Source organism: Cnephaeus nilssonii (genome assembly GCF_951640355.1).
Source record: "Cnephaeus nilssonii genome assembly, chromosome: 20".
Lineage (NCBI taxonomy): Eukaryota > Metazoa > Chordata > Mammalia > Chiroptera > Vespertilionidae > Cnephaeus > Cnephaeus nilssonii.
The window spans coordinates 51,725,471-51,747,877 of NC_137091.1; the positions used below are offsets into that span (position 1 = coordinate 51,725,471).

Below are 22,407 nucleotides of genomic sequence, written 5' to 3' on the forward strand. Positions count from 1 at the left end.
CCCCTCGACGGATGTCCGACTGCCCGTTTAGGCCTGATCCTACCTAAACGGACAGTCGGACATCCCTCTCACAATCCAGAACTGCTGGCTCCCAACTGCTCACCTGCCTGCCTTCCTGATTGCCCCTAACCGCTTCTGCCTGCCAGCCTGATCACCCCCTAACCACTCCCTACCAGCCTGATTGATGCCTAACTGCTCCCCTGCCAGCCTGTTTGCCCCCAACTTCCCTCCTCTGCAGGCCTGGTCACCCCTAACTGCCCTCCCCTGCAGGCATGGTCACCCCAAACTGCCCTCCCCTGCAGGCCCGGTCCCTCCCAACTGCCCTCCCCTGCTGGCCATCTTGTGGCGGCCATCTTGTGTCCACATGGGGGCGGCCATCTGGTGTGTTGGGATGATGGTCAATTTGCATATTACTCTTTTATTAGAGAGGCTAGACGCAGCCCATGGACACAGGCAATAAGGTGGTGAAGGCCAGGGGGTGGGTTGGGGCTGGGAGGAGGGGGGAAATGGGAGACATCTGTAATAGGATCAACAATAAAAAACTATTTGTAAAATAAAATAAAATAAAATAAAATAAATAACATAAAATAAAATAAAATAAAATAAAATAAATAAAATAAAATAAAAGACAGAGGCGAGATCAAACAGCCTGTGTGAGCAAATAGACCTTGAGTCCCCACGTCCTGGCGGGCTCTCCTCCCACGGCCTCCCTTGCTCGGTGGGGACGTGGGTCCCTGGGCCACTCCGGCCAGGCTGTGGTTCCAGGGCAGCGGCACCTCCATCCACGTGGCCCACACCCAAGGAGAGGGGCCTTGCTTGACTGCTCGGGGCTGCCCTAGGGGCCTGGGGGCTCGTGCTGGGAGGAAAGGACATCGCCGGGCAGCCTGGGGCCACGCCACCCACCTGCTTCCCGGGCGGAGGGGCTGGGGGCCAGCGAACGCGCGGAGACGTCCTTCTTTGTAGGCTCAGGTGTGTCATCCTTCCGATCGCCTGGAAACAGAAAACAACACACACGCCCTGACCGGTGTGGCTCAGTGGATAGAGCGTCGGCCTGTGGATTCAAGGGTCCCGGGTTCGATTCCAGTCAAGGGCATGTGCCTTGGTTGCGGGCACATCCCCAGTGGGGTTGTGCAGGAGGCGGCTGATTGATGTTTCTCTCTCATCGATGTTTCTTTTATACATATATATATATTTTATTGATTTTTTTACAGAGAGGAAGGGAGAGGAATAGAGAGTTAGAAACATCCATGAGAGAGAAACATCCATCAGCTGCCTCCTGCACACCTCCTGCTGGGGATGTGCCCACAACCAAGGTACATGCCCTTGACCAGAATCGATCCCAGGACCGTTCAGTCCGCAGGCCGACGCTCTACCCACTGAGCCACACTGGCTGGGTTTGTTTGTTTTTTTAAATAGTGAAATAGAATAGAAACGGCACCAGCTCCAGAGGGAAGACCCCAGATTTCATTTCCCGGCTGTGCTTCTGTAATCCCGTTATTTCGTGGGCCGTGCACGGGAGGCCTTTCACAGAGCAGATGAGAGGCCCCAGGCCCGAGGGTTCGCCTCACCGAATGAGCAACAGGACGACGTACAGCGGGGGTCCTGGGGGTGCCTCTGGATCTGAGGGGACTGACTTTCCTCAGGGACACTTTGGGCTGCCGGTGACCTTCACGGGCTCCCAGGACTACCAAGCGCCGAGAAGGAAACTTGTAGCCATGAAATGGAACGGCCCCTTCTCACTTCTTCGGAAATAAGTAAAAACAAAGGCTGGTGCCACCCATTAAGGCTGTCAGCCCGGCTGGCGTGGCTCAGTGGTTGAGTGAGCGTTGACCTATGAACCAGGAGGTCACGTTCGATTCCTGGTCAGGGTACATGCCCGGGTTGCGGGCTCAATCCCGTGTGGGGCGTGCAGGAGGCAGCCAATCCATGATTCTCTCTCATCATTGATGTTTCTATGTCTCTCCCTCTCCCTTCCTCTCTGAAATCAATAATATATATCCTAGTGCACATATTCTTGCACGGGTGGGGTCCCTCGGCCGGGCCGGCAATGGGGACTGATCAGGGGCAGTTGGGTGGCCAGGGGGAGGGGGGGAGGGACCGTGGGAGGTTGGCCCACCATGGGAGGTTGGCTGTGGGAGTGTACTGACCACCAGAGGGCAGCTCCTGCATTGAGCATCTGCCCCCTGGTGGTCAGTGCGCGTCACAGCACCTGGTCGATGGGTTGTTCGGTCACTTAGGCTTTTATATATAGATATTTTTTTAAAGGCCTGTCGTTTTTCCGAGGTCTGAACTCACCTGCATAAGGCAAGCATTCACGCAGTGGCCATCCCATTAAAAACAAAAGCAGGAAGGTGAAGGAACGCCGAGGCACGTCCATCACGCCAGCCTCACTGGCCTTTTATCCTGCGGGTGAAGGGAGCGGCTCCGCTCGAGCCCAGCGTCTGCCCTGAAGCACAGCTGCCTGCCGAGCACCTGGGTTCTGCCTTGGAGCCACCAGTGTGAGGTCAGCCCAGGTTGCCACGCGGAGTCCCCTCACGGAACCGTGCCAGCCAATGGGAGGCCGAGAGGAGAGGGGTCGTGGGGCAGGAATGAGGACGGGACTGATCATGGAGGAGGCAGAGCGAGGCCCTGACCCGGCCTCCTGGGATTCCTCTTCCATCTGGTTTTGGTCCCAGGCCCGGCCCCTCCTCTGTCTCCCCAACCTTCCCCAGGTTCCCCCTCCTGGGCCCACCCCACTCCCCGCCTTGGCTGCCTCCTTAGCCGTGTGTCCACAATGCAGACCTGGGCCCATCTGAAATCAATAGAAATATATTTTAAGATTAAATACAATAGCCCTACATAGAAAAGGAGTGGACTGACAATTCTCGGGGGGAAGGGGGCGTGGGGGGTGCGGGAAGAGATTGGACAAAAATCTCATGCCTATGGACGAGGACAGTGAGGGGGGGCGATAAGGGAATGGGGGGAGCTTTGGGGGGAAAAAAGAGGAACAACTGTAATAAAGTGAACAATAAAGATTTATTAAATAAAAATTTAAAAAAATAGCCCTAACCGGTTTGGCTCAGTGGATAGAGCGTCGGCCTGCTGACGGAAGGGTCCCAGGTTCAATTCCGGTCAAGGGCATGTGCCTTGGTTGCAGGCGGGCACATCCCCAGTAGGGGGTGTGCAGGAGGCAGTTGACCGATGTTTCTCTCTCATCGATGTTTCTAACTCTCTCCTTTCCTCTCTGTAAAAAATTAATAATATATATATTTTAAAGATTTTAAAAATAAAATACAATAACCCTAGCCAGTGTGGCTCAGTGGATAGATCGTTGCCTGCGGACTGAAGCGTCCCAGGTTCGATTCCAGTCCAGGGCACATGCCTGGGTTGTGGGCTCAGTCCAACGTGCAGGAGGCAGCCAATCAAAGATTCCCTCTCATCATTGATGCTTCTATCTCTCTCTTCCTCTCCCTTCTCTGAAATCAGTAAAAATATATTTTTTTAAAAAAGACCGGGAGAAAATAAATTTCAGTTGTTTAAGCCATCCAGTCTCTAACATTAAAAATAAAATAAAATAAAATAAAATATAATAAAAAACACCCCGGAGCAATGGAAACAGCTGGTGGTTTCATAGCTAGCTTCGGGCTGTGGACAGCGGTGAACAGTGCGACCCCGCCCCGCCCCACCCCGCCCAGGTCTGACTGTGGTGTCTGGCCACACCTGTGCCTGCCAGGCCTGGCAAATCCCTCCAATTGCCTGAATTCCCTCCTGCAGCCCTTGCTGGGTGGCCAGGAGGCAGGAGCCCTGGAAGGTGGGGAATCAGGGTGCACCCACCTGGGCGGGGAACATCCTCCGCCCCCAGGACGGTTCCTCACGCTGGGGAGTCAGCACCCAGAGGGACCTTCGGCCCCGGATCCCCAGCCAACACCCGCGGCCTCTCCAGGAAGGGCTGCTGGCCCTAAGGACAGCCCCACAGGCACTCTCTCGGGAGACGCAGGAACAACGTGCCAACCGGAGAGAAGGCACCCAAGTCGCCCTATTCCGCTCGCCGCCCCGCCCCCTGGGAGCACGCCGAGCGCCTTCCCCGCTCTGTGGTGAGCTGCCTTCCCACGAGTCCTCTCTGCCGTGAGGCAACCTCTGCATCTGGAGAAGGTGAGAAAGCATAAACCTGAACTCGAGGGGGACCGTGAGGAGCGCTGCGCCCTCTGCAGCAGGGACCTGTGAGACCCATCGATGAGCGTCCTCCTCCTCGTCTGTGCCTCCAGCAGGTCCTCCAGCTGCTGCTCTGCCTCAGCCTCGGGGCTGCGGGGGGTGAGAGGTTAAGGGACCGGGTTCCAGGAAATGCAGTGAGTCTGAAAGTCCGACCCAGACTTCACACTCCAAAGGGAGCTCAGCCCTCGTGTTACCAGGAACCTCCAGGACAGAGAGCAGGTCACTTCAGTTCTCATCACTTAGGAAGTTCTTGATTTTTATTAGCAAATATCTACCATAGTAACACTGAACAACAGCAAAAACACGAGGGGGCATCGCTGGAGAGAGTCAGCGTAACTGTGGTCGAAAACAGGGACTCTGAAGCCGAACAATCTCAGGGCCTCTCTGGACTAGCTGTGTCCTTCGGTCAGTTTCTCAACATCTCTGCCTCAGTTTCTCCATTTGTAAAACTGAGATAATAATAGAACCCACCTCATAGAACTAAGGGGATTGAACACATTAATAACCGAAAAGCATTTAAAACAAAGCTCAGCACGTGGTAAGTGCTGTATGTGTTTATAAAACTTTAAGATATTTAAAAACTAACTGGGTTAATTTATCCATGGGTCTTTCCAGTCCTTATCCATACACAATTTTAGGTGTTATAGTAGACATATATATACAACTCTCTGTCCTTGTTATTCCTTCAGGGTATGTACTCTGATGCAGTGTCTATAATTATAACTTACAGTGATTGCCTAAAACAAATTACAAACATCCAACAATGAGTAAACCATGGACATGGACACACTGTGATATTAAATGTCACTTTTTGTCCCAACAATATCAGCTTCATACTTCTAGAAAGTAACTTTTCCACCATTAGTAATCTCATTTACTAGTTTTTCTAAGGTTAATCTCAACTAACAGTAAATATCCCATTCAACACTATTTTTTTTCTTAAATTCAAAGTAAGTATTCCATATTCTATTCCTTAAAGGGCACCCAGATCCTCCCCCTAACAGCAAAATCTGTATTTCCATAATTACGCGCAGAATGTTATTATAATGTTTCCCATCCAATACTCCAGCTCGATGCAAAACAGCGTATTTCCAGCTGAAACACTTCCTAGTACAACGCTTTCCTCCATCGATGCACTCTGACCCACAAATCCTTGATATCGCTTACTGAAGGCGTCTCATCCCCTACATCCACGTTCCTCCAGCTCCTGGTGGACCGTGAGGAGCGGGGCCTTCTTTCTTCACTGTAATTACCCAACATTAAATCAGGGCACGTAACTGCTACGCTTCCCTCTATCATTTTCATTCATACGTTTCTTCTAGATGTCTCTAGTGAGTAGGAAGGGGAAGAGCCCCCTGAACACTCACTAAAACACAACCCTCCTGATTGCACGTAGAGGGTGTTGTCCAAAGTACCAAATGTACAAGGAAAGGACATCTCTCGTCAGTCCCGTTTGCAGACGTTCTCTGCGCTGTGGCTCCTCTGGTGCTGCAGCAGGGCCGAGTGGCCACTGTAGGACTTCCCACAGTCCGTGCAGATAAAGCGCTTCTCTCCGCTGTGCATCCTCTGGTGAATGATGAGGGAGGAATTCTTGCAGAAAGCCTTCTCGCAATGGTTACATTTGTAGGGTTTTTCTCCGGTATGGTTCCTCAGATGTACAATGAGGGAGGAACTCTCATTAAATGCCTTCCCACATTCGTTACACCTATATGGTTTCTCTCCAGTGTGAGTTCTCCGGTGCGCAATCAGGTGAGAGCTGCAGTTAAAGGACCTTTCACACTGATTACACTTATAGGGCTTCTCACCCGTGTGAATTCTCCGATGGGCAACAAGGTGACAGCTCTGGCTGAAGGATTTCCCACATTTATTGCACTCATAGGGCTTTTCTCCAGTGTGAGTCCTTTGATGTCTGACAAGGTGAGCCATTTGGCTACAGGATTTTCCACACTTATTACATTCATAGGGCTTAATTCCAGAATGAATTATTTCATGTTTGGTGAGGGCTGAGCGTTCTCTGAATGCTTTGCCGCATTCCTGACAGTTATAGGGTTTCTCTCCCGTGTGAGTTCTCTGGTGGGCGATAAGGTGGGAACTCCAGCTGAAGGACTTTCCACATTCAGTACACTTATATGGTTTTGCTCCGGAGTGAGTTCTTTCATGTTTACTGAGAGCGGAATAATCCCTAAAAGCTTTTTCACATTCATCACATTTGAAGGGCTTCTCTCCAGTATGCATCCTCATGTGGGCAATCAGATGGGAGCTCCAGCTGAAAGACTTCCCACACTCAGTGCATTCAAAGGGTTTTTCTCCGGTATGAGTCCTCTGATGGCCAATCAGATGGGAGTTCCAGTTGAAAGACTTCCCACACTCGTTACATACATAAGGTTTCTCTCCCGTGTGAATCCTCGTGTGCACGATAAGATGGGAGTTCCAGCTGAAGGCTTTCCCACATTTATTACATTCATAGGGTTTTATTCCAGTGTGAGTCCGTTCATGTTTAGTAAGGGCTGAACGGTTCCTAAACACTTTTCCACATTTATCACATCCGTAGGGTTTCTCTCCAGTATGAGTTTTCTTATGTTGGATAAGGTAGGAGCTCCAGATGAAAGAGGTCCCACATTCGTTGTATTCATAGGGTTTCTCTGCAGTGTAAGTGCTTGTATGTTGAGTGAGGAATGAGTCATACCCAAAGACTTTCTCCCATTCGTTGTATTTATACGCTTTCTCTACAGTGCCAATATTTTGATGCTCCATAAAGGATGAGAAGTAGAAGATATTCTCGTATTCTTTATAACCATACTGGTTTTCTCTGATAAGAGGTCTTGGATGTTCAATACATGATGGGCTCTGGTTAAAGATTTGATGGCATTCCTTATACTCATAGAGCTTTCCTCCTGTGTGTATTCCCTTATGATCGCCAAAATGCAGTACGTGATTGAAAGATTTCACAGCATCAGAACGTTTGAAAAGTGCATCTCCAGTTTGCATCCTTGCAGGATGAACAGGCTGCATGGACTGGTAGAAGGCTGTGTCATAGTCATTATTTTCACAGGTAATCTTATCTGCATACATGATGGCTGACTTACACCTCCAACTTTCGGCATGTGTATCAGGCTTATAGAAATGTTCTAGTTGAGAAACTTTCTGAGAGGGAATGAAGTTTAAGCTCTGGCCACACTCCGCTCCAAGTTCACAGAATTCAGAGCCTCTTTGAGACAGCACTTGCTTTTGCATGAAGACCATCTGCCTCATCGCTGTACTCTGGTTCACATGGTACATCTGTAATTGGTCGTCACATCCCCAAATTTCTAACCTGGAGAACCAAGGGTCATCCCACACGTATCGTTCCAACTTCATGTGATGGGATTGTTCCTCCTCAAAAATGCGACGTGTTGGGATCAACGCTTTACTTTCAGGATTTCTCACCGTTTCTGAAGTAAACAGAACAAGGTCATGAGAAAGAACGTCTAAGAACAGAGTGTAAGAGGTGGGGTTTTTGTCCATATTATTGAGACGGCAAGTGTGAACTAGTTCTCAAATAGACTCACAACTCAGAGGAGCATCGTAACAGGAAAAAGGGAAATAGTAAAGAGTGAACAAAAGCAGGTGACACAACATAAAGTGTGCTGAGTACTAATAAAATCCATTCAGCATTTTCCCACGAAAAGGAAGGAAAGACTAGATGAGGGTGTGCAGGAAAGAGGTAACTGCCCTGCATGAGTTGCTCAAACTGCACATTCCCAAGAAGGCCTGCTTCAGGACTGGGCTTTGGCCAACTCCTAGGAAGCGAGGTCTCGGAATGCTCTAACTTGTGAGTGTTTTACATGCCTGAGGCTTTGAAGCATGGGTACCAATTTCTCTACATGATTTGTACAAACAGTAGTGTTTACGGTGAACACCTTCTTTCCTTCCAGAGTCTGGAGCTTCCATGGTTGCAGCCAGTCATGTGTGCGCCTGTGTGACCAACCCCCAATAAACACCCTGGGCCCCCAGGCAAGCTTCCCCTAGTGTATGACACTTCACATAGGTCACAATTTGTTGCTGAGAGAATTAAGTGTGTCCTTTGTAATTCCACTGGGAAAGGACTATCCTTGGACAAGGGACAGGGCCCCTCCCACCGCGCCTGCTCTCACCTGGACACGGGCTCCCCGCACAGGGCTGCGCCACCCGCCAGGGCTCCGCGCCCGCCTCCAGCAGCGAGATGACCTCGGGCTTGGCGACCGGAGCCCCTGCGGGGAGGAGGAGCAGGGACCGTCCGTCACCTGGAGAGCCTCCCCCACCCACCCCCCCGCCCGCCTCTTCCTCCCGACTCTCCCGCTTCCTGCTGGAGAAGCACCGGGAATTCACCCTGAACCTCGGCTCCAGATCATCTCAGCCGTCTTTATTTTTCAAATGTTCTTATTGGTTTTAAAGGGAGAGTGACAGAGAGAGAGAAACATCGACCGGCTGCCTCAGCACGCCCCCCACCGGGCATGAGCCCTGACGGGGAATCAAACCATGACCTCCTGGATCATGGGTCGGTGCTCAACCCGAGCCAGGCCGGCCAGGCATCCTCTCGGCCTCTGAGGCTGTGCTCACGGAGCCTGAGCACAGACGGTCTGGGAATGGAAACTGCTCGTCACGTCACGGGGCAGCCCCTGCCTCACCCACGGAGAGCAGGTGCCCGAAGGTCTCCAGCATCACGTCCCGGTACAGCGTCCTCTGCGCAGGGCCCAGCCGCCCCCACTCCTCCGGGGAGAAGTCCACGGCCACGTCCCGGAAGGTCAGCGGTTCCTGAAAGAGCACAGCCCCTCAGCTGGGCCCCCTCAGCCCGGCCCCTCAGAGCTTCCTAAGGACGGAGGGGCTGACAGCCGGGGAGGAACGGACGTGGACAAGCACCTGGTGTCTTCAATGACCTCACAGAGGGCGGGTCGCCCGGGACTCAGAGGATCGCTACCTGAGCCAACTGACCACAGCAAACGGCCCGTCTCCTGAGACCCTGCCCATCCTCGGGACAGGGACAGTGCGGACCGACACCCCGGGCAGCGCCTTCTCTGGAGACGCAGGCACTCAGGAGGCGGACAGGGCGGAGGCAGAGCTTGGATCTGGGAGCTGGGAGCTGGGCCTGGGAGCTGGGGGCTGAGAGCTGGGAGCTGGGAGCTGGGAGGTGGGAGCTGGGAGGTGGGAGGTGGGAGGTGGGAGGTGGGAGGTGGGAGGTGGGAGCTGAGCTGGGGGCTGGGAGCTGGGGGCTGAGCTGGGGGCTGGGGGCTGAGCTGGGGGCTGGGAGCTGGGAGCTGGGAAATGGGAGCTGAGCTGGGAGCTTAGCTGGGGGCTGGGAGCTGGGGGCTGGGGGATGGGGACTGGGAGGTGGGAGCTGGGAGCTGGGGGCTGGGAGCTGGGGGCTGAGCTGGGGGCTGGGGGCTGGGGGCTGGGGACTGGGAGGTGGGAGCTGGGGGCTGGGCCTGGGAGCTGAGCTGGGGGCTGGGGGCTGGGGGCTGAGCTGGGGGCTGGGAGCTGGGGGCTGGGCCTGGGAGCTGAGCTGGGGGCTGGGAGCTGGGGGCTGGGAGGTGGGAGGTGGGAGCTGGGGGCTGGGAGCTGGGAGCTGGGGGCTAAGCTGGGGACTGGGAGCTGGGTGGGGTCCGACACGCACACCGGTCCTGGGGCCACAGACCCTCTTTCCTGAGGACCAGGCCGGGTTGGGGGCGGGGAGGACTCAGCCACAGGAACCAGTCACGCTGCTGGGCAGCGGACTCCTGATAAGTCCCTCCTGAGGATTTTAGGAAAAGCAGATCCCGGAACACCCATGGGGACAGGAACAGGGAGGAGGAACTGGAACCAAGGGGACGGTTACAACGAAAGGGTCGGTCTGGTCCTTAAAGGAGCCGCCAGCGGAAGCCTCAGGGGCTGCAGGGCAGGCCCCGGGGAGGCAGAGGAAGCTGTGAGCCCTCTGTGTACCGTGACCCTCCCCTGGGCCTGGAGCCTGGCTCTCTAGCCCCCCAGGCCCCCGGGTGCCGTCCTCCCTCCCACCCCACAGCCGGCCTCCCGCCGCCTCTGTCCGACCTGCTCCCCTCCCCTCCCAGGACGATGGGGCCTGTCCTGCTCCGATTCCGACTCTGAACAGCAGGTAAAGGCCCCCCCACCTCCCCCATCGAGGCCCACGTCTCAGCTTCCTCCTCCCGCCGGCCTGGCCCGCTTCCTGAACGCTGTGCTACCCGCTGGGTCCCGGCCCCTCTTTACTTCGAGGTGCCCTGGGGGGGGGGGGGGAGCCGTGCGGAGAGCCCAGCCCCCATGCCTTCCTGTCACAGCAGCCAGGGGACGGGCAGGGCCCTGCTCGCTCCCCCAGCCGCACCCTCTGAGACCCCAGGGGACCCCACACCCACTAGGCACAACAGGAGTGGAATCTCCAGAGTCTGCAGCTGAGCAGGGCGGGCCCTGCACTGACCAGTGACCGCTCCGTCCGAGGGAAGGCACCCGGGAACCAGGCAGCAGAGGGTCAGGCTGGGACACCTCCCCCTCCCCCGCTCACCTATCCACCCCTGAGGGGGGACAGCCAGGCACCCTGAGCCCACAGACACCTCGCCCCCCCCCCCAGGAGGAGCACCCAGCGCCCGCTAGGAAGCACTCTTGCCAAAACACAAACCCCAAACCCACTCCAGCTCCGGCCCAGCCCCCAGTGCAGGGCGGGCACAGGGATGGGACTCAGCAACCACGTCTCCAGGGCCAGGCAGGGGAGTCACATGACCAGTGGCCTAGGTGCTTCCACAGAGGAAGCCCACGCAAGGCAGGGCCTGGGATGGGCCTGGAGGCGAGCCAGCAGCTGTGAGCAGGCGTTTTCAGGACATGGGACAACTGAGCACGGACGGGTACTGGGTGGTGGGAGGACACGGGATGACTGAGCATGGACGGGTACTGGGTGGTGGGAGGGTGAGATGACTGAGCAGGGACGGGTACTGGGTGGTGGGAGGACACGGGGATAACTGAGCATGGATGGGTACTGGGTGGTGGGAGGATGGGACAACTGAGCACGGACGGGTACTGGGTGGTGGGAGGACACGGGACAACTGAGCATGGACGGTACTGGGTGGCAGGAAGGACACGGGGATGACTGAGCATGGATGGTACTGGGTGATGGGAGGACATGGGGATGACTGAGCATGGACGGTACTGGGTGGTGGGAGGACACGGGGATGACTGAGCATGGACGGTACTGGGTGATGGGAGGACATGGGGATGACTGAGCACAGACAGGTACTGGGTGGTAGGAGGGTGAGATGACTGAGCAGGGATGGGTACTGGGTGGTGGGAGGACACGGGAGATGACTGAGCATGGACGGGTACTGGGTGGTGGGAGGACAGGACAACTGAGCAGGGATGGGTACTGGGTGGTGGGAGGACAGGACGACTGAGCAGGGACAGGTACTGGGTGGTGGGAGGACAGGACAACTGAGCATGGACGGTACTGGGTGGCAGGAAGGACACGGGGATGACTGAGCACAGACGGGTACTGGGTGGTAGGAGGGTGAGATGACTGAGCATGGACGGGTACTGGGTGGTGAGAGGACAGGACGACTGAGCATGGACGGGTACTGGGTGGTGGGATGACACGGGACGACTGAGCAGGGACGGGTACTGGGTGGTGGGAGGACACGGGACGACTGAGCAGGGACGGGCACTGGGTGGTGGGAGGACACGGGACGACTGAGCAGGGACGGGTACTGGGTGGTGGGAGGACGGGACGACTGAGCAGGGACGGGTACTGGGTGGTGGGAGGACGGGATGACTGAGCAGGGACGGGCACTGGGTGGTGGGAGGACACGGGGGATGACTGAGCAGGGACGGGTACTGGGTGGTGGGAGGATGGGATGACTGAGCAGGGATGGTACTGGGCACTGTGGGGCTGAGGCTGCCGAGTGAAGGAGGCCTCTCCCAGGTGACCAGGTCACTGAGACGTGCTGCCAACGCCCTGGGTTTACAGGAGGCTGTGCCCGGCCCGGCGGGCTCGGCTGTGGGAGCCCATTCCTGACTCACAGGCTGCAGGTTCGGTGCCGGCAGCGCACACAGGGCACACGGGGCACAGCGCACAGGGTGTGGGAGACGGGCCCAGAGCAGCGGCGCTTCTCTCTCTAAACTAGGGGGTGCTGAGCGGGCCGAAACCGGTTTGGCTCAGTGGATAGAGCGTCGGTCTGCGGACGGAAGGGTCCCAGGTTCCATTCCGGTCAAGGGCATGTACCTTGGTTGCGGGCACATCCCCAGTAGGAGGTGTGCAGGAGGCAGCTGATCGATGTTTCTAACTCTCTATCCCTCTTTCTTCCTCTCTGTAAAAAATCAATAAAATCTATATATTTTTAAAAAAGGGTGCTGAGCGGGGAGTGGAGGGGCCAGTGTTCCCACAGGGACCTCAGGAAGGCCGACAGGGGTGTCGGGCAGCCCAAGCTGGCTGGGCCCCGAGACGGTCGGGCCCCGAGGCGGCTGGGCCCGAGAGGACTGGGCCCCGAGACGGCCGGGCCCCGAGGCGGCCGGGCCCCAAAAGGCTGAACCCCGAGGCGGCTGGGCCCGAGAGGACTGGGCCCCGGGACGGCTGGGCCCTGGGAGGACTGGGCCCCGGGAGGACTGGGGCCCGGGAGGACTGGGCCCCGAGAGGACTGGGCCCCGGGAGGACTGGGCCCCGGGACGGCTGGGCCCCGGGAGGACTGGGGCCCGGGAGGACTGGGCCCCGGGAGGACTGGGGCCCGGGACGGCTGGTCCCCGAGAGGACTGGGCCCCGGGAGGACTGGGCCCCGAGAGGACTGGGCCCCGGGATGGCTGGGCCCTGGGAGGACTGGGCCCCGGGACGGCTGGGCCCCGAGAGGACTGGGCCCCGGGAGGACTGGGCCCCGAGAGGACTGGGCCCCGGGAGGACTGGGCCCCGGGAGGACTGGGGCCCGGGACGGCTGGTCCCCGAGAGGACTGGGGCCCGGGACGGCTGGGCCCCGAGAGGACTGGGCCCCGGGAGGACTGGGTCCCGGGAGGACTGGGGCCCGAGGCGGCTGGGCCCCGAGAGGACTGGGGCCCGGGACGGCTGGTCCCCGAGAGGACTGGGCCCCGGGAGGACTGGGGCCCGGGAGGACTGGGGCCCGGGAGGACTGGGCCCCGAGAGGACTGGGCCCCAGGACTGCTGGGCCCCGGGAGGACTGGGCCCCGGGACGGCTGGGCCCCGGGACGGCTGGGCCTGGAGGGAGAGCAGTGCAGGCTGCACTGGGCCGTCACCGTGTGGGGTGTTCGTGGCCACAGGAGACCAATACTCCCTTCATGTCCCCTGTTGTTTAAAGACCTCCTACGTTTAAGAAAAGGCTTTTGTTTTTTAAAAAAGTGAAAGAAACCTCCCAGCCAGAGACGCAGAGGCCAGTGGCCTTGGCTGTCCACGCTCCTGGGGGCCAGGGGGGCAGCCCGGACACAGGTGCACCGGGTGAGGCAGAGCGGCCCAGGGGGCACTGGGCTCGGGGCTCGGGGCTGGCGGGGGGGGGGGGGGGGGGGGTTCGGGGAGGCAGGAGAGAGCAGCCGCACACAGATGGGTTCGGGACAGCGCAGCCAGCTGCCTCCCCCCCAGCCACCCCTGTGGGCAGGGCCCCAGACCTGTCAGGAGAGACAGGGAGGGAGGTGAGGGGCCGCTCAGGAGCCAGACCCGACTCTGAAACGGTGAACGCGGACCCTGCAGAGGAGCCCGGAGGCAGGACTGACCCAGGCAGTGCCATCCACGCCCCTGAGCTGCCGTCCGAGCCGTGGACTGGAGTTCCCGTGAGAACAGGGTGACCAGGAGGCTCTCCCGGGAGGACGGGGAGGACGCACAGGATGCGGAGGTGGGGAGGCAGCGCTGCTCAGGAGGCCGGGACAGGAGCCAGGGGGCGTCCCGGGGGCGAGAACGCGGGCCGGCGCCCCCACCCCCACCCCCCTCCACCCCCAGCAAGAAAAGGACGAGACAGGGTGGTCCGCTCAGGACCCACCAGCTAACGGGGACCCCACGCGGAGAACAGAATGCAAAGGGCAGGAGGGGGTTTAAGAAATACAACAACACGGCTAGCCACCCCGGCAGGTCCGCTCACACCAGCTACTGGAAACAGCCCAGAGAGAGACCCCCCCCAGTTCAGCGGAGCTGCAGGCGGGCCCACGACCAGGACGCGTGCGAAATGCCTCCGTTTGCTAAGTCACAGCCCGCGGAGACCGAGGGGCCGGCGTGGAGCAGCCGACGCCCCGAGGACAGGAAAGGCTCCCCACCAGCCATCAGGGAGACGCACCGGAGCACTCGACCGTCCTGGCTCTTCCCAGACCACGCGGCAGCTCGAGTCACAGGGAAAACGTCCAACATTCAGAAACCCCTCGATGACACGTATGTGCCACACGGCCGGCCGGGTCGGACGCAAACCCGGGGGGCAGGCGGGATCCCAGCCCGTCCGGAGGGAAGCGTTCTCATCTCGACGGGCACAGCGTGTGACCCTGACCCCCACCCCGCACACGCGTGGGCCGAGTGCTGACTCTGTGTTGCCCTAGCCCCGTGGTCGGCAAACTGCGGCTTGTGAGCCACATGCGGCTCTTTGGCCCCTTGAGTGTGGCTCTTACACAAAATACCACTGCCTGGGCGAGTCTATTTTGAAGCAGCAGCATTAGAAGAAGTTTACATTTAAAAAATTGGGCTCTCCAAAGAAATGTCAGTCGTTGTCCTGTTGATATTTGGCCTGTTGACTAATGAGTTTGCCGACCACGGCCCTAGCCAGTGTGGCTCAGTGGAGAGAGCGTCGGCCTGCAAACTGAAGGGTCCCGGGTTCGATCCTCTGGTCAAGGGCACAGGCCCGGATTGCAGGCTGTCCCCAGTGTGGGGCGTGCAGGAGGCAGCTGATCCATGATTCTCTCATTATTGAGGTTTCTCTCTCCCCTCCTCTCTGAAATCAGTAATGTGTGTTTTAATAAACCTTATCACCTGCACATGAGCATGAAGGCGCACACCACGCGGTGTTCCGAGGGGGCTGGGCAGTGTGACCAGGATTAACGTTACCTTGGAGAGGTAAGGACCGTGTTCTGTTTACTGATTTTCCAGTAATTACGGAATTGGTCAAATTATTCTTAAAGCACACCCGGAATCAAAGATGGCATCAAACTGGAAGGGCCATGGACGCGGGGGGGGGGGGGGGGGGACCCCATCTGAATGTGCCCGTGTCAGGGTCTGCAGCTCCCGGAGGCCTCAGGGATGCAAACCCAGGTGGACACGGGAGGCGGAGTGGGGACGAGGGTCCCCCAGGGTCACTACCCGACACTGTGGGGACAGAGCAGGCCCTGCCCGGCCCACGGTGACCCCTCCAGTCACCTGCCAGGGGGACAGCGGAGACGTGCCACCAGGTCTCGCCCACACTCCTGCTCACGTGATTCACACACGTGCTCACCCGGGCATCCAGGGCTGAGCCTCCCAGCACACCAACCACGCGGCTCACCACGGGGCTGTGCCCCAGGGGGTCTCGGGGTGGCTCCTGCCCTGCCTGAGCTCTGACACGCCCCTTCCTGGGCCCCTGAGGGCCTCTGGAACCCCCGGATTTCAGTTTATTTCTATCTCAGTGCAAGCTCCTGGCCGAGGAACGTGTAGCCGGACTGCGTTCTCAAGACCGGGAGGGTGCAGAGCGCAAGGCGGGTGTTTGAGGGGCGTCGGCCGTGCAGACATGGCCGGCAGCTGGTACAGGGTTTGGGGGGGGCGCTGGGGCGTCCTTCCTCTCCCTGATGCCGAGTATCGGACCGGAGCACCCGCTGCGGGAACTTCTCCGCCCACAGGCTCCGGACAGACTGTCGGACGAGGGACGAGGGAGGCCGCCCCGGCTGTTTCACCAGCGAAGGCTGTTGAGGGGCGTTTAATGTGGAGCGAACAGAGGGTCTGGGCTCTGTGCTCCCGAGGCCCCGAGGGGGGGGGGGATGCTCCTCAGGCCTGGAGGGGGTTATGGATCCCGTTTCACTTTCTCAGCACCAGCCTCCGGTTCTCAGGAACCCACGGACCGCAGTGCGGCGTCTCCAGCCCAGCTGGCTGCACTGCTGCCGGTCACAGCACCCGAAAACGGCCGTCACAGCACCCGAAAACGGCCGTGCCCAGCACCTGGCCACCGGCCTCCGCCTCCGCCTCCCAGGACCGACGGCGGTGCCAGCCCGCCACCATGGAAACGGGGAGGTTCGTTATCGCACGTTTGCCGACTCGTCATTTTAGTTTAGAAACAAGTGACCTGAGCACAGCAATGAGCCGTCCCCTTCCCGTGGCCGGTCAGGCCAGCAGTGAGCGTGCACTCGCTGTACCGGAACAGGAGAGCCTGGGAACCGGAAGCAGGAAGTGAAAGGCGGCTCGTGAATCACGGAGAAGGTGCTGCCGCCTGCTACACACCCATGACCAGAGGCACGCATGTGACCCCGAGGTGACGTGTCCAGGACGGGCCAGTGCAGGGGCGCTCTGTGGGGGCCCCGGCCAGGGGGCGGGGAGGGACGGCCTGGGGGGATGAAAATGCTCCACAATCAGCTCCAGGTGACGGTTCCTCAGCCCCGGGAACCTCCAAAGCCCGCACGCTGTACGGGTGGACTGTGTCCGGAATGACATTTTAATGAAGCTGTTGTAACAAACGTTTTTTCCTTTTATTTTAAATGTATTTTTATTGATTTCAGAGAGGAAGGGAGAGAGAGAAACATCAACGATGAGAGGGAACCATGGATCGGCTGCCTCCTGCACGCCTCCCACTGGGGATGGAGCCACAACCCGGGCCGGTGCCCTGACTGACCGGGAACCAAACCGTGGCCTCCTGGTTCCTAGGTCGATGCTCAACCAGAGCCCACCGGCCGGGTGCAAACTTTTCCTAAGTGGCTGCCGCTGGGGAGGGGAGGGGCTGGGCACCATCGGCCCTCCGCTCTCAGGAGCCCTCGGGCCCTGGGCCCTCCAGCCTGTCCCGTTCCACTCCCTCGTTCCACTCCCTCGTCTCTCAGATCTGCTCCGGGCCCGGCCAGACTGACGCTGCAATGCCAGCTGCTTCCCACAGCCCCTCTCCCAGCCCTGCCAGAGCCTTCCCAGCTGCACGCCCCGGCCCCTCCTGCTCCCAGCTCTGCCGAGGCTCCCAGGCACCAGGATGGGGCCCGGCCTGGCCCTGCAGCACTGGGGCTGGGGCGGCTGGTTCCTCTGCCCCCACCACCTGAGCCCAACCCTGCACACCAGCCATGCTCACTCGATGGTCCTCTTGGCTCAGGCAAGTCCAGTCTCCCAGGGCGCCCCTCCCGCCTGTGCCCCTGACTGTGCAGACACCGCCCACCCCTCACTCCTCTCAAGGCAACAGCAGGCTCCGCTCCTCCAGGGCTTGCCTGCCCGAGTGCCTCAGCTTCTGTCCCAAACCCGGAGCTCAGCTGCGGCAGGCAGGCAGGCAGGCGGCCAGGCCTCAGGGGCGGAGTGAAGCACTCTGGGGGTGCCTCAGCACAGGCTCAACTTGTCCTCCCTCCCTCAGCAAGCACAGCCCACCAGACATCAGCCTGAACCCACACCAACACAGGGGGGCGGGGACTAGGAGGGGAGGGGGAAGGGGGCCTGCCAACCAGGGGGCTGCCCCTGATCCACCAAACCTCCCAGCACAGAGGGCTCAGGCTCAGGGGGGTGGGCTCAAGGGAAGCGGGCTGGGGGGGAGAGCGGGCTCAGGGGGAGCGGGCTGGGGGGGAGAGCGGGCTCAGGGGGAGTGGGCTGGGGGGGAGGGGGCGGGCTGGGGGGGGAGCGGGCTGAAGGGAAGGGGGGCGGGCTGGGGGGAAGGGGGGCGGGCTCAGGGGTAGCGGGCTGGGGGGGTCAGGGGGGAGCGGGCTGGGGGAGGGGGCTGGTGACAGCGAGGCTCGGGTGGTGGGAGCTGAGCCCGCCCTGAGCACAGGAGTGACAGGCGTGGACTGACTCCTGCTCTCCCAGAGCACCTGTCGCACACGGAACCAGCACACGGGGGGGGGGGGGGGGGGGGGGGGGGGAGTGGCCGGGGACACCAGGACAGTGACCGTCAGGGGAGCGGGAGCCCATCTCACCTGCTCCGGGGCCTGTGGGGGCCCAGCAGCCCTGCTCCCCGCCGTGGGGGCCTCCTCCTCGCACCAGGCAGGGTCCTGAGGACGCGGAGCTGGGGAGGAAAGCACAGGTAAGGAGCAGCTCTCCCTGCCGCAGCCTGCCCGCGGGCTCCACCCTGCCCACCTGCTCCAACCTGGCCCGAGTGGGGCGCTCAGGGGGCCCGGCAGGCCCGCTGGCAGGGAGGAGACCCACCCTCACTCTCCTGACAAAAAGGTCGCCCTGGCTGGTTTGGCTCAGTGGGTAGAGCATCAGCCTGTGGACTAAAGGGTCCCGGGTTCGGTTCCGGCCAAGGGCACATGCCTTGGTTGCCAGCTCGGTCTCCAGTAGGGGGCATGCAGGAGGCAGCCAACCGATGATTCTCTCTCATCGATGTTTCTCTCTCTCTCCTCTCCCTTCCTCTCTGAGATCAATAAAAATATATTTTTTAAAAGTCATTTGTGTTTAAAATAAATAAAAACCTCCCTCAGTTCTAATTCTGCCCCAGAAGCCCCCAGCCCACACCCCCATCCCCCCCCCCCAGCTCGGACTGCCGGCCACAGGAAGGCCCTGAGGGAACGGGCAGGGACTCACCCCCATCCCCCCCCCCAGCTCGGACCGCTGGCCACAGGAAGGCCCCGAGGAACAGGGCAGGGACTCACCCCAGGAGGCCCAGGGGCTGGTGGCAGCCATCCCGTGACCGGACCAAGCGTGGGCCCCGAGTCGGTGCAGCCGGAGGGCGAGGGCAGCGCCGACCTGTGACACAGAGAGACAAAGGCGGTCCTTTTCCACAGAAGGGGGGGGGCGGCCCACAGAGAGCTCAGCCCAGGGAGGGCCCGGGTGGGCTCCGTGGACAGGGCGTCAGCCTGCAGACAAGGGTCCCAGCTCCGATTCCTGTCAGGGCTCGATCCCGTGTGGGACGAGCAGGAGGCAGCCGATCCATGACCAACCAATGATTCCCTCTCATCACTGATGTTTCTGCCTGTCTCTCTCCCTCTCCCTTCCTCTCTGAAATCAATAAATATGTAAGAGCGAGTCCCAGGAGCAGGAAGAAAACAGAGTTTACATCCACACACACAGGCCTGCCCGGCCGGGCAGCTCAGTGGTTAGAGCGCCACGGCCGCGGGTGATTCCTCGTCAGGGCACATACAGGAATCAACCAATGAACCCGCAAGTGGAGGATCAAGTTGATGTTTCTCTCCCCCTTTACTCTCTCTAAAGTCAAGAAATAAAACACTTTAACAATTACATGGATCATTAAAGAAATGTGAAGATCTCTGGAGAGAAATGGGGGTTTGGATAAGCTGAGAAAGGCACCCCCAGGTGAGAGGGAGGAACCGCCAGGGGCAGCCAGCCCCGTTCAGGTCGACTCGACAACTACTGAGAGATCGTGAGGAACCCTCACGCACAAGTGGCTCCCGAGGCTGAGGGGAGGGCTGGGGCTGGGGGGCCGCCTCACGGGGGCAGGGGTGATGAGAATGTTCTGGAAAGAGGATCAGGATTGAGCATCAACCTATGAACCAGGAGGTCAAGGTTCAATTCCCGGCCAGGGCACATGCCCGGGTTGTGGGTTCGATCCCCGTGTGGGGCAAGCAGGAGGCAGCCGATCGGTGACTCTCACCACTGATGGTATTTTTCTTAATCTTTATTATTTTTTTGAATATATTTTACTGACTTTTAGAGAGGAAGGAAGAGGGATAGAATTAGAAACATCAATAAGAAACATCGATTCAGCTGCTTCTTGCACTCTCCCTACTAGGGATGTGCCCGCAACCAAGGTACATGCCCTTGACCGGAACCGAACCTGGGACCCTTCAGTCCGCAGGCCGACGCTCCATCCACTGAGCAAGACCAGTTAGGGCTTAATCGTCATTGTTGGAAGGATGACATATGCCCCTTTTCCCCCCCATTGTCCTCTCCAGCCCACCACGCCCACCCCAGGCCCTCAGCACCCTATGGTCTATGACCATGGGTGATGCATACACATCACTGATGTTTCTCTCTCTCTCCCCGCTTCCTTCCTCACTGAAGTCACTTTAAATATATATGTAAAATCTATACATTTAGCCCTGGCTGGTGTGGCTCAGTGGATAGAGCCTACCTCAGCCTGCAGACCGAAGGGGCCCGGGTTCGATTCAGGTCAAGGGCAAGTACCCCGGTTGCAGGCTTCTCCCAGGCCTGGCCCTGGTCAGGGCTCATGCAGGAGGCACCAGGTGATGTGTTTCTGTCTTTCCCTCTCTCTTCCACTCTCTCTAAAAAGCAACAGAAAGCCGAAACCGGTGTGGCTCTGTGGATAGAGCGTTGGCCTGCAGACTCAAGGGTGCCAGGTTCGATTCCGGTCAAGGGCATGTACCTTGGTTGCGGGCACATCCCCAGGGGGGGGTGTGCAGGAGGCAGCTGGTCAATGTTTCTCTCTCATTGATGTTTCTAGCTCTCTATCCCTCTCCCTTCCTCTCTGTAAAAAATCAATTAAGAATATATTTTAAAAATTAAAAAATAAAAAATAATAAAAAGCAACAGAAAAATATCCTCGCTCTGGCCGGTGTGGCTCAGTGGGTAGAACGTGGCCTGCGGACTGAAGGGTCCCGGGTTTGATTCCCAGTCAAGGGCACAGGCCGGGGTTGCGGGCTCCATCCCCAGTAGGGGTCGTGCAGGAGGCAGTCGATCTATGATCCTCTCTCACCATTGATGTTTCTCTCTCCTTCTCCCTTCCTCTCTGAAATCAATAGAAATACTTAAAAAATAGAATAAAATAAAGAATAGATTAAAAAAAAAAGAAAAATATCCTCGAGTGAAAATTTAAAAGTAATAAAATGTACATATTGCCCTAACCGGTGTGGCTCAGTGGATAGAGCGTCGGCCTGCGGACTGAGGGGTCCTGGGTTCGATTCCCGTCAAGGGCATGTACCTGGGTTGCGGGCACGTCCCAGTGGGAGGTGTGCAGGAGGCAGCCGATCCATGTTTTCTAACTCTCTACCCCTCTCCCTTCCTGTCTGTAAAAAATCAATAAAACTATAAAAATTAAAAATAAAAAGTACATATTTATACACACATGTATTATACATATGCCCTTAAATATATAAAATATATATAATTAGTGACAACTGCACAACTTTTTGAATGTACAAACCACCAAATTCGTTCATTTTATGTAAAGTTTTTCCAAAAAAAAAAGTCCGCTGCAGCCCGTGGGGCCCAAGCCCGTGCCCTCCGGGTGCGGGCCCAGCGCCCCCCACGCTCGGCTCCGGGTGTTCGCTTTTCCTCGTTTCCATCCTCACCCGCCGCCACGTTTCTGTTGGCTTTGGCGACAAACACCACCGCCGCCTCCCGGGCACCCGCCGTGGCTCGCACCCGCCGCCCGGGGCGCAGGCGCCTCTCCCTCCGACCGCGCCCCCGGGGCCGGGCAGGAGCGGGTCCCCGGCCCGTGCGCCGCAACCCGCGGCCCAGCGCCCCCGGCGGGGCGGGCGGACTCGGGGTCCGAGAAGAAAAGCCCCGGAGCCGCCCAGCCCCGCGGTCGGCAGCCGGACACGCCGCGTGGGGAGGACCCGGGCCGCCAGCCCCGCCCCCGGCGCCCGGCCTCCGGCGCCCGAAGCGACGGGCCGGACCGAACCGCCCGCCGGGGGAAACGGGGCGCCTCCCACCCCCGGCCCGGCCTGGCCTCACGCCCCGATTCCCACCGCGAGCGCCCCTCACCTGGTCCGCAGCCGCCCCCCCGAGGCGACAACGGGGCGCTCGGCTTTTGTTTCCGCCGGTCGCCCCGCGCGGCCCGGGGGACAAAGGCGGGCGCGCTGGGCCGGGGCCGGGGTCGGGGCGTCCAGCGGCGAGCGCGGCCGCCGACCGGGGCGCAGGGTCCGCGGGCCACGGGGACGGGAAGCGCAGCCGCCGCGCGAAGGGCGGGGGCGGGACCCCCCTGGCGCCCCCCGGCCCCGAAGGAGGCGCCGCCTCTCCCGCCAGCGCTCCCGATACCCTGGGCCTCCCCCCGCCGTCCCCGCGACCGCCTCACCTCGGCCGCGGACAATGGCGACCGCTCCCCCGGCGTCCACCCGGGCGCGCCGCGCGGGCTGCTGGGAGTTGTAGTTCCAGGGGGCGCACTGCGGGTTTGAGCGCCCGCGCGGGCTGCTGGGAGTTGTAGTTCCAGGGGGCGCACTGCCGGTTTGGGCGCCCGCGCGGGCGGGGCAGGTGTTGGG

The 22,407-nt window shown here is 59.3% G+C and overlaps 1 protein-coding gene across 1 annotated transcript; it reads right to left on the bottom strand.

Annotated features, from left to right (window-relative positions):
• Window positions 1-641: 641 nt before the first annotated feature.
• Window positions 642-22,215, bottom strand: LOC307092804 (zinc finger protein 606-like). Its single transcript, XM_079760304.1, has 7 exons — window positions 21,914-22,215; window positions 18,883-18,976; window positions 18,208-18,296; window positions 8,838-8,964; window positions 8,325-8,420; window positions 7,505-7,622; window positions 642-990 (listed from the first exon to the last, which is right to left on the bottom strand). Exons 2-7 carry the CDS (start codon window positions 18,911-18,913, stop codon window positions 975-977), a joined length of 477 nt encoding a protein of 158 aa, XP_079616430.1. The 5' UTR covers window positions 18,914-18,976; window positions 21,914-22,215; the 3' UTR covers window positions 642-974.
• Between the last annotated feature and the right edge of the window lie 192 nt (window positions 22,216-22,407).